General features: G+C 44.2%; 1 protein-coding gene across 1 annotated transcript in view; it reads left to right on the top strand.

Annotated features, from left to right (window-relative positions):
• AKT1S1 (AKT1 substrate 1) overlaps positions 1-7663 on the top strand; it is a 15257-nt gene extending 7594 nt beyond the window's left edge. Inside the window, exons 3-5 of the mRNA XM_018563442.1 lie at positions 1570-1650; positions 5558-5706; positions 7269-7663. Of these exons, the coding sequence (XP_018418944.1) occupies positions 1570-1650; positions 5558-5706; positions 7269-7403 (365 nt within the window). The 3' untranslated portion in view covers positions 7404-7663. The remainder of the gene's footprint in view (positions 1-1569; positions 1651-5557; positions 5707-7268) is intronic.
• Positions 7664-12474: the final 4811 nt, after the last annotated feature.

The following is a 12474-nucleotide window of genomic DNA, read 5'->3' as shown; positions in this document are numbered from 1 at the left end:
CCAGTGCTGTCAGCATGCAGCAAGTCTAGTATGCAAATTTGCACTGCTGGTGCACCCCCCTCCCCACCATAAGAGCCCGGTTACAATTATCCTACAATGCATTGTCTTCTGTGAATAGAGTAGTTGACAATCTCCACCACTGATTCACAGAACGCCATGCATTATGGGATAAGATGACTCAATGCTGCACTGGGCAGAGTTTTACTTTTTGTCCTGTTGCCTTTGCTCCCTTGTGCAATGGACTACATACTGTACTGTTTTTTGTTTTATGTATAGGCTTGGTTGGGTTTTTTTCCTCAAGTGAGTCATGGAACAAGCATTACTCACCCTAATTACAAGTGTAGATAACTGCTCCGCTCAAGTTAGAAAGAACTTTGTAGCCGTGGTTGACCGTATGAATACAAGGTGTTCATATAATGGATTAGTACCTGTTGATGTGGGGGGGAGATTCTGTGCTCTTATACAGGGTTCTCTGCTGCCCCCCCCCCCCAACCTGTGTGTCTCTTCAGGAGAGCCCCCCCTCCTAGTACTGTGAGTACCACCGGCCTTTGTGTTGGACCAACAGACTCAACCCCTGTCAGGAGCCTTGTGCCCCGGGGGGCTGGGAAATTGTGGTCCCTTCATTGAAGGACCAAGCACCCTTGTGCTTTTGTGTGCTGTGATTTCACGGTTCACTTTTTTTTGTTCACATTGGTTTATTTGCAATGCACGTTCCACGGGCTTCAAAAGAAAAAAAAAAATTGGTACCTGTTAATTGAGCAGATAATTTTGCTCCTCGTGGGGTGTATATCCTCCTGCTGGCTACAGGTTTTAAAGTATTTCCTGATGTACTTGCTCAATCACCCACTAGGTCAGGGGTGGGCAAACTCTGCTCCTGCAGCTGTTGAACTACAAATCCCATGAGGCATTGCAAGATTCTCACAGCCACAAACATGACTCCCAGAGATGCATGATGGGTTTTGTGGCTTCACCACAGCTGGATGGTCAGTTTGGCCACCTGTGTCCTGGGGGGGTGTACTACCTGGTCAGTTCACAGCTTGGGAGAGTTGTCGCTTTCCAGTGGAGGTGCACATTAAAACTGAATAGCATTTTTTTGTGGTCTGCCTATGTTGAGATCTCCTCGCATGCAGTGTGGTCACCAGGACAGGAGTGGGAATCTTCCTTACACTTCCATTCTGGTTACCAGAACAGGGAATTTAGTGGAGGAGTCTACCGAACACATGACCAAAAAAAAGAACCAAGATTTTGGCTGTACTCTAATCTAGCAAAAAAAGTTGACTGGCATGGGGCTTCTCACTGGTGTGTAATGCATAGGATTCACCACAGTGGGTGGGCCTTAATGGTGGCTGTATACATATATGCTGAACAAGGATCCTCAAATTGTTTTTTTTATATAATGTGGTGGGCTTCTTAACATTAGGGTGTTCTGCCATCCTTTTGGAGAGCACTTTGTACAGTAGGGGGGCTGCATATAATGTGGCATATACTAGTTCTCCACTAGGTGGTGCTGTCTAACCATTTTGTATTGATGGTGCACTTAATGCCCTAACTGTTGGTGCTGTTTTGCAGGACTCTTTGTAATGGATGAGGACTCTAACAGCCAAGACTGTGAACCTTTCTTTGAATCTGACCAGGAAGAGGGCACAGATGGTAAGACTACAGATGCTTGACTTGTTCATTTTTCCTATATTGTAATCGGCAATGTTATGCTGTGTATTGGTTATTGGGATGGGGGTGGTTAAACTTATACGGTGTAAGTAATGAAGAATGTTGAATGCTCATCAGTCTGTCCTTAATTGCTTTAGGTCGGGCACCTAGAATCCCTGTTACTCCCCAGGTATTTGCACATACAGATCCTTTTGCCCCTCTTAAAATCCTTCCAACCTTCTCTAGATCAGCACCAAGGCCTCATTAATATCAGCTGGGTTTGTTGCCATATGTTTAACACTTTATTTAAACAGCCAACTTAAATGCACTTGCCAAAACTGACCTAAAATCACACCTGCCTTTTTTTTTTTTTTCACAATCCACACTACAATATGCTGCAACTGAGGTACGTTGGGGTAAGTATATTGAGCCTATACTGCAATGCAGTGGTATGGATGCACCATTCATTGCTCTGGTGCTTTCATTGTGCTGTTCTGCTTCCCTGACTCTTGCTTATGCCAGCAAGGTTCTAATCCTCCAAATGTACCTTTTCTAAAAAAGTGTAAAAGTTGGACTTTCATAATTTCATGCCACAACCTTCACCACTGCTAAATCTTTCCTGTCTTTTTTTAGTTTGGGAGTTTAGGAATTGTTCTTGCTCCCTCTAGTGCAGTGGTTCTCAACCTGTGTAACCTCCAGGATCCACATTGGACCTTGGTCATCAAGTCGTGCCCCAGATCGCACTGCAATGGAATGCACAGCATTGCGGTACCTTGCATTCAGGTGTGGGCAATCGAACTCTGGATGGGAGGTGTGTTTTGGGATGCCATTCAAATGAATAGTAACACAACACCTCCCACACCAGAACATGTGGTCGGTCCACCCAGTCTTTCTAAGTTACAAGAACTGAGTGGATCCTCAGCCTGTGGTTCAGTTTGGGCTGCTGTGACGGAGCTCCATTCATATGTGCATTGCTTGTACAGCTCCCTTGTGCGCCCTGTAGAGGTGTCGGGAGCCAGAACGTGACATCACTCCAGTCCAGGCACCTACAGGACATGTGAGGGAAGTGTAAGCAATGCATGTATGGATGGAGTTCCCTCGTGGCCATACCCCCATCCCACCTGAAGCTGACACTCTGGCATATTTTGAATGGCTGCTTGGCATGAGAACTGACAGTGCTGCACTAAGGGGAGGCTGAGGAGCCTCTTGCCTAGAAAAGTGGAAGGCATATGGTGACCCACTGAACACGGGGTCGTGGCCCACTTTTGGGTCACGGCCCACCAGTGAGAACCAAGGCTCTAGTGTATTGTGCTGTCCTCGCTGTACACGGCACTGCAGGGTCTTTCAGTACCAGATAAAATTACAGTACAATGCTAGTCTTTTAGCTATACTAGATCAGTGATTCTCGACCTCAGGACCCACATTTGTCCTTGGTCATTAAGTTGTGACCCAGGTCGCACTGCAATGGAATGCACGGTATTGCAGTACCAGGTGTTTGGGTGCAGGCGATTGGATTGAGTGGAAGGTGCGTTTGGGGTGTCATTCAAATAAATGGCTACGCAACACACCTTTCACACCAGAATGCATGGTAGGTGCGATTGCATGGTTCAGTGCATTAATTGCATGGGACTGTTCGATTAAGGCACTGTACTAGTGTGAATAGTCCCTCAAAAGCACAGACACACTCGCAAACATTCTCGCATACATATACACCAATAAAAATTATAGATAGATGGATAGATTTTTTTTTTTTTTTTAAAGATCCACCTAGTCTCCCTACCTTACGAGACCTGGAGTGAATCCTCAGCTTGGGGTCCTGTGTAGGCTGCTGTGCTGGAGCTCCATCCATACATGCATTATTTGTACAGCTCCCTTGCGTGCCCTGTAGAGGTGTCGGGAGCCAGAATGTGACGTCAGTCCAGTCCAAGCACCTCTACAGGGCACATGGGGGAGTGGTATGCAATGCATGTATGGGTGGAGATCCCTTATACTTCCAGCACACCCCACCTCAAGCTGACACGCTGGGCCGGGCAGCATATTTTCAACGGCTGCTCATCATAAGAACTGACAGTGCTGCGCTAGGGGGAGGCTGAGGAATATCTCGCCTAGAAAAGTGGAAGGCATTTGGCGACCCACTGAACATGGGGTCGCGACCCACTTTTGGGTCACGACCCACCAGTTGAGAACCAAGGTACTAGATGACATTCTTGCAATATAATAAACTTTCCCACTGGTTTCACTTTAGTGAAGTTTTAGAGCTGTTCTATTGATTTAGGGCTGCAACTAATCATCATTTTCATAATCGGATGGCTCCCCCCTATCCTTAACATAAAATACAAACCGTTTACTTCAGAATCAAAATGCAGGCTCTTTTCTTTTTTTTGTTTTTGCAATTGCACTGAACGCACAGCATTGTGGTACCATGTGTTCCAGTGCAGGCAATCACACTGGGTGTTTGGGGTGCCATTGAAATGAATGGCACTGCAACGCACCTTCCACAGCCGAATTTGTCAGGCCAAAACCATATGACTTTTCCCACTTTTTGTTTCTCTTATTTTAAGCACATGGCGCTTGAATAGCCTCAGCCAGGGAATGACAGCTGCCAGTGGCAAGATTCCACATACGGCAGCTAAATGTAAATACAGCATGTAGGGGGCTGGTGCAATAGCCAACTTGCTGATCGGCCATTTCAAATTGCAATAGCAGGCTGGCTATTGCACCCATCAACTGCTTGCTGCACCCTCCTCCCAGCATGGAGGAGAGAGCTAGGGGATCAAACTAATCGATAATGAGCATAGTTGACAGCTCTAATCGATTAGTCGGATGCAGCCCTACTATTGTCTTGCTACTGGGGCACCCCCCACCACACCCTTTCTTGTATTGGTCTGAGACATGAGTGGAAATCTCTCCAGAAGGACAGCAATAGAAGACAAAGGTCCTAACCCTTCCTGTTCTATGAAAAATTAAGATATTGCACCATGCTGTTTTAGTGTAGTTTGCTATTAGGCCCAGTTCATTAAAGTGACCTTAAACCCTCAGATTTTTTTAACATAAACCAATACTGTAATGTGTGCCTTACTGTAATCCATGGTAGTTTCTCTTCTCTTTGCTGCTCTTTTTAAATCCTCATGTCTTCTCATGCTGGGGGAGAACTACCCTTTTCAGCTCAGGGCCTCTTCCTGTAGTGCTGGCTCAGGTTTCAAGCCTATACAAACATATACACAGACACCATATATCCATTCCTGAGACAAGGCAGTCTGCTGCAAAACGGAAGTTGTGCCCAGCATGAGAAGAGATACAGATTTAAAAGGAAGAGCAGCAAAGAAGGGAAACAACCATGGATTACAGTAAGGTGCACATTACACTAATTTATGTTAAAAAAAATCTGAGGGTTTAATGTCACTAAGCCATAACACATTTTACTTGCTGCTCTTTGGGTGTGTAGAACTGCAGGTACCCTTTGGCTCCTGGGGGATTGGGGATGGTATTGGAACTATTTCACCAGCCCAAGGTGTTAATTCTGATATGTTCCAGCAGCACACAGGCATCCTGACAGTTAAGGATAATGGTGCTTTAACAGGTTAATTGCATGTTTTAACATGTTAGTCCTGTGAGTTGTTCATGGCAATCAGTTTGGGTTATACTGAAACATTTGCTGTGGCTTACTAGGTCTACCGGCTTATACTGCTCTAAGTACATAACTAAAGGTCACCACAAACATTACTATAGAATTGTACAATCTCCTTTAGATTTGCCAATGGTAGTGCAAGGTTCTACCTGATTGGATTCAAAATGATTGGTTAGATTAGGTAGGTCCTCATAACTTTTGGTAAATCCAAAGTTGATTGTGGGGTCAGATTGTAATGTGTATGGTGACCCTTGTTTAACCAATCTGCTGATCTTTCTACAGATGGAAGTTTAACTGAAGATGCCCCTGGACACCCTCCTCCCCAATACAATCTCCAGCAGTATGCAAAGTCTCTCCCAGTCACTGTGCCTGTGTGGGGCTTCAAAGCAAAAAGGCAGACCAACAAATCATCTGATGATGAAGGTGGAAAGGTTAGTATAAGTGGAGAGGAGAACCTACCATTGCCATTTCATGGATGTATTCCATTTAGCTCCAGAGTAAAATATGCAAGTTTAGAATTGCTAACCTATACTGGGTGCCAGTTTGTCACTGGTGACTTTTTAAATCTTATTAAAAATCGTGGTCTTGTAAGTACTACTGCCCCATGATGTCCCACACATTGGTAAGCTACCTTCATGTCTGTGCCATTAAATGCCACTTTTGAACAGTACCCATAGTCATGCATGGCAGATTGACCTTGGATGACTTTCTTGTATGCTAAAAGTTTACATTGATTGCTGTAGTTTGGCAATACTTTAATGGATAGTTTACTTTTTTTGTACCCTTTTTCAATTGGTGCTATCAATGGCCTTTCCATTAATATGTATGTTACTGCAGGACGTGCCAAATGTACTTTGAGCAGCCTAGACTCTTGTACTTGCAGCCTGGATTTAAGAAAGATCCATGGGGATAATTACATCTGCTCTCAGTGACATGTTGCTATCCCCAGCTGGTGTTTGAGCCAAGTTGTATGAAGTAAAGGCATTTAACCTTAGAGGCAATTAAGTGAAAAGTACCTTTTGGTGTGATTTAAGGTGATGGTATGTGTATTTTTTTTTTTTCCCTCCACCCAAATATGCAAAGACATACCAGTTCTTGTTGCATAGAGGCTCTGGCTTTCACACAGATGCCAGCTAGTTAACTCTCCATTACCGACATCAGCACTGCATAGCCAGTGCAGTGCCATCCTTGTATGGGTCAGGAACAGTCTGGCCAATTCTGAGCCAAGCCACCCCTGGTCCATAGAAATAATGTAATGGGCACTTGCCTCTTTATCAGAGCAGATAGTGGGGCAAGTTGGTATTGCACACGTTGTGCAGACTATCAGTCTCAGAACAGTTTCTGGAGGACTGGAATCGGTACAGAAAATATTTTTTGTCCTAGCCTTATGTAATTGCTAGATGTATGTGTTGGCAGCATTCTGCATGCCTCTTTTGTTTGCCATCTGTATCACAGTTCTGAGGTCAAGTTGTATTAAAAGAGTGGCAGGCTGCTGCTGTAATGCCCATCATTAGAACTGTCATGCATTGGAACCTTGGCTTTATCAAGCCACTCTCCACCAGAGCCCCTCCAGAGGTTGCTAAACTGTGACTGGATGACCATTTGATGGTGCTGTCATAATTCAGTGCCAGTTTGGCAAAGCCAGAAGCATGTCATTGGTCTTGGCTGTCTGTCATTCTGACCACCCCCATAGTAAAGGTTCCTTTACCACTGACCCCCAGTCAATTGCTTTAAGTGGGGGCTCCTTGAATTTTGGGCCTTCCTCTGGTAAGGAGATTGAGAGGCTGCTTTATCCTATTAAAATGCAGTAGAACATTATTTTGCGGGGTGAGGATCATCCTTAATGTTTCCTCCTGTGTGCCATAGTCTGCTGAACAGTAATGGGTGTGGAAGTGGTTTATGTAATGGTTTAAATCCCTTTTACCTCCAGTTAGTAGTACATATGCAGTACTTCCCTACAATAACTAGACCACTAACTGAACCCTCTTTTCAGTTTCCATCTCCAGATCTAGACCGGATTGCTGCCAGCATGAGGGCTCTGGCCCATGACAACACACAGCCATTTGGGGACCTTCCTCGCCCTCGACTGAATACCGGTGACTTCCAGACTAAATATCGGAAATATTAGGGAACATCAAGTCACCTGCTCACTGGTCTGAACACTAAAGACTTTTCTTACAAGAATCAGCGGAAGAAGCTTCATATTTGGAAACTCCCACCCATTAGGAGTCTGACTGGTTCACTTCCTAATGTGGTAAATGTTAAGTTTTAAACAATTTCTTTTGTTTGTTTTTTTTGCCCAAGCCTGACAGATGGGTACTCAAATGATTGTCAGATTTTACCCCTAACTTTTTTAAATTCCGCCTCAATAAAAGAGGAATACACCTTGTTTCATTGTTGCATTATTGCTTGTGTAAAAGTTAAAGCCTCTTCCTCACTCCATGGAGAATTAAACCTACTCATTGGGTTCTCCAGGAAACCCTTTCACTAAATGGGTGTCTGTCCAGTCATCAGCACTAGCTGCTGGCTTCTACTGGCCATACTGCAGTGATGGGACAGATCTGCATTCTCCCTATAGAATTGTCCTGGCACAGCCAAGTTCAGTTAAAGATTTACAACTTGGGTTTTAAAAAACATGCTTTGTTAAAAGGATATATCTAAACATAAGATCAAACTGTAATAGTGCAGCTTACCAGTCTTTTGGCATGTTGGCTGCATTAGTTTCAACTTTTCAGGCTAAATTTTCAGGAAGTATTGCATATACATGTTGCTCTTGCCAGAACTGACTTATTACATGTCCTACTTCCCAAGCCATCACCCTCAAAGGGTCAGCAATTGGGTTTAGATGTGCTTTAAACCTGTTTCCTCTGAAAATGCATATGACCCCATGCAAAAATGTTAATTAATACAGTGCAAGATGTTGGCCAGTAAAAGATGCTATATACTTGCCTTTTTGCCAGCCCATGTGTTATCCCTGACCTGCTGCAGGTACCTGCACATGCTGTAGTTCACCAATTGCCTTATGTCCTCTAGTGAGGTACCCCATATGTGTAACTGCAGCAAATATATAATTGTGGTTTCGTCACAGCTGCAGTACCAGGGTTTCTCACATCTGCTCTAAATGAACCTGAAATAAGAGGAATGGATGCCTCTGTAAATTCTATTTGCCTGGCTGTTGTACTGAGCCCCTGACGGAACAATTCTGTAGATAGTTAGTTAGAAATCCTTATCTGCTTTTGGTGCCTTGGAACCAAGGGTGACTCTGACACTGGCATTTCAGAAATAGCAATGTCAGTCCCTTTATTACATGATTTTCTTAAAGTGCATACACGAACTTCACCTTTTGTAAATCTCCCTACAGCCTATACATAATGTTTTACCACCATGAGAACATCTCTGGTTTGCAGAAGCATGGCTCAACATCCTGCATTACTCCTGGTCACCACTAGGGATGCTACTGGGAGATTGTTGAACTGCTCTGCGTTGTTCTCCAGCCGCATTCAAAGAGCAGCTTGTTCACAGCAGAGCCGGATGTACAAGCTAATTCAGACTTAATGCGATGTTTGTGGAACAAGGACTTTACTCAGGCAAGGTAAACAATTTTATATAAGGGTAATTAACAGGCAGTACAGATGTATAATTCATAATGAGTGCAGTTGGGATGGATCAAAATGCACATGCTTTTTAAGATGGGTGTAAACTAATTTCCTAGTGTCTTTCAGGTGCTGTCCTTCCTATAAAATTGAACATTTATAGATCACTGAACAGATTCCAAACTCTGGCCCTACAACTATCATGAAACTAACTATCATGAAACTACAAATCCCATGAGGCATGGCAAGATTCTCACACGCATGACTCCCAGAGACAAATGCATCATGGGATTTTAAGTTTCACCACACCTGGAGGGACAGCATTTGCCCTCCCCTGAACTTGCACTCCCCTGCACTAAGTGGAGGGTTAACAGTTGGAGAGCCTTTCAAAAACTTTTACTGAGGAAGTATTGAGGCTGCTGTTTGTAGACCGTTCATTTTGAAGATGGTGGTGGTCCTGCTGATCCTGGTCAGTGACTGGCTTTACTGGAACAAGTGAAGTTATAGGGCATTGTAATTTTTGTGTTTCTGACCAGTACTGAAGACAGTGGCAGGCAACTAGCATTATTCAGAAGATTAGCAATGGCTGCCCACATACACAGGTTTTTGTTTTTTTTTAAAGGGAAACATACTAACTGGTTCTGTGCCATAAAAAAATCTGAGCTGAATCTGTCCACGTACAGATTTGCTACTTCCATATAGTTAATTGCAACTGCACATTACTGACTGCAGGGGCTGGCCTACAGCAACTTTCATTGCCACCTCTAAGGTCAAGATGCCCAAATTGGGGGAGAAGTGTCATCTCCTGGGCAGTGCTGGGGCTTGGCTTACTTTCACCCTGACCTTCACAGCAGAGTTTCCTTCAGTCCAGGCTCCCCTTCTCACAGCATCCTGCCTGCCATGGATTAGCATCATGCATTTCCATGTTGTTGGTTGGCCTGCCTGCACTATGGAATGCATGACACTATTTCAGTACCCCTGGTTGAGAAAAATGGGGTTAGACAATCAAACTGGATAATTAGCCTTTTAATGAGTAGTTTGGCAATGACCTCCCTATATGCCCATAACTTTATAACCACCCTCCTAATATTGAGAAGGTGCCATTTTTGCCACAAATAGCTCCGACCTGTTGAGGCATGGACACCACTGAAGGTATGCTGTGGTATTTGGTACCAAGCCATTTAAACTACAGTAGCTCTTCTAGTGGACTACTGTACGAGCTAGCCTTCACTCCCCACATGTATCAATGAGTCTTGGCCTCCCATGACCCTGCTGCCATTTCAGATTTTCCTTCCTTGGACCACTTTTGGTAAGTCCTGATCCCTGCAGACTGGGAACCTCCCACAAGAGCTGCAGTTTTGGAGTTGCTCTAACCATAACCATTTAGCCTGTGCCAAAGTGGCTCAAAACTTACACTTGCCCATTTATGTTTATCCTGCTTCAAACACATCGAGGACATTAAAATGACAAAAATCAATGTCAGTCTTATGGCTGACTGGTGTAGCTCTCTTGTCCTCTGAAAACTGACCTGTCAAATGTTTTTTTTAAGTTGAAGGCTTCTTTGTCTATACACAGATCTTATCTGTCTGCATGTTCGGTTTCCATGTTGCTTAAAGGGGACGCCAACAATGGTATTGTATGAGTGGATTGTTGTAGGGAATTTTGGACAAGTGATGGGTAAAGTCCTACATTACCTGTCTGATAAACATGTCAGATGCTATGCATACACAAAAAAAACAAGACATGGACTTCTACAAATAGTTTTGTCCTTGACAGCTTTTACAAGGGTAGTGTAAACCACCTTATATCAGTATGGCTGTCTTCACCCTGCAAACCATTTTCTTGACAGCTCTGGCTGTCTCATAGACCTCAGCGCTGCATTTGCACCCCCAGCCCCCCCTCTCCTGCCCAATTAAAGTAAAGAACCCTTCAGCCAGGAGAAGAGGGAGATAGGGTGGCCATACAGAGGTCTTTGAGACCTGAAGTGCTTGCAGCAGGATCGGGCATGGGAGTGCTGCAGCCTTTAGACCTAGTTCACAGAGGATTTTGTAGTGCTTTTTCCTCTTAAAAAAAAGCTCACAAAAATTTGCCCCCCAAAAAATCCCATTCATTTCTATGATCCAGTTCACATCTGAGCGTTTTGTTGCAATAAGCAACATGCCTGTCTGGAAAAGGTACATGAGCTTTTCTTGGCAGGTTACAGCCTGTTTTGGCACCATAGACTAGGAGATGCTGGAAAACACGTGTTTGTTTGCTAATTTAACAAGCTACAATCTGATCACAAAAATGCGTGACTTGATTTATGCCCATAGAATTGTGCTAAAATGCGGTCGCCAGGGCCGTCTTTAACGCAGGGCAAAGAGGGCACTTGCCCCGGGCCCAATCAAGGTTGTGGGGCACAGAGCATCTGCCCCTTGAGCCCGCTGCCCGCAGAAAATTGCCGATCGGATTGCATAGAATAATACGTTATGGCAGCGGCCACATACGGCAATGCCATAACGTATTGTCCTATGCGATCTGCACAATCGCATCCTGAAGTTAGCTCCTCCCCAGCCCGCATAGCGCGACATGTCACACGGCACGGGCTTCACTGGGGAATGTGAGGCTGTGCGCACGGGTGCCTCACTCAGGACATCTGGAAAGAGGCAGACTGGAGGACTGAGGCAGGTGAGAAAATAAAAAAAAGCTCACTCCATTTCTGTTATTCACTTATAATGAAGCCAAACGCAATGCCCGTAGAGTATAATGGGAAGAAAGATGGGCCTTGGAGTCGAGAACCATATGACACATTAAATAAATCTTTAGCAGGCATACTCTCCAAGCACATTAGCAATGTTCTAAATTGAGATTAGGTGGGATTATTATTTTCTATGGAATGACAAGTGTGAATGACACCAAGAATGCCCATAGACTATAATTTATTAGATTTATTTGAAGTGTCATATGGTTCTCGACTCCATGGCCCATCTTTCTTCCCATTATACTCTATGTGCATTCTTGGTGTCATTCACCCTTGTCATTCCATAGAAAACAGGGAAAATCCAAAGTTATTTCAATTGTAAAAGATGTTACTATACACGGGGAAGATCTGTGGTAAAGGATAACTGATATCTTTTTCAGATTTGCCTACGAAATATCTGATACTATGCTTCCCATTATACTCTATGGGCATTCCGTTTGGCTTCATTAGGCTATGGGCATTCTCTGCCCCCGTCAAAGTCTATGGGCATTCCATTCGGTCATTCCTTTTAGTAGGCCCCTAACATGATTGATAGAATTACAATGCATGATAGGAGAAAGCCATGATTAGACCTAATTACCATGGTTTGTTTTTTTTCTTGGTGGGGGTCCCAAGAAAATGTTTGCCCAGGGTCCGATCAATAATAAAGACGGGCCTGGCTGTCGCCCAGGTGTGAAGCCGGCCTAAATGAAGTCCCCTGTGCTGGCAGCATGCTGGATATCTGGACCATTGTTCTAACTGAGCACAGCGGCCAGACATGCACCAATCATAAGGAATATATCTACCACACTCACTTTATTCTTGATGCAGCCTGTTTGCAAGGTTTCAATTGGGCTTTATTGCTGCTTGCCTAGCTGGCATGTTGA

The sequence above is a fragment of the Nanorana parkeri genome, unplaced genomic scaffold, assembly GCF_000935625.1.
Source record: "Nanorana parkeri isolate BGI_ZX_2015 unplaced genomic scaffold, ASM93562v1 scaffold665, whole genome shotgun sequence".
In the NCBI taxonomy this organism is placed as follows: Eukaryota; Metazoa; Chordata; class Amphibia; order Anura; family Dicroglossidae; genus Nanorana; species Nanorana parkeri.
Note: the sequence above shows the minus strand (reverse complement) of the source record. Positions and strands in the feature narration are given on the sequence as shown.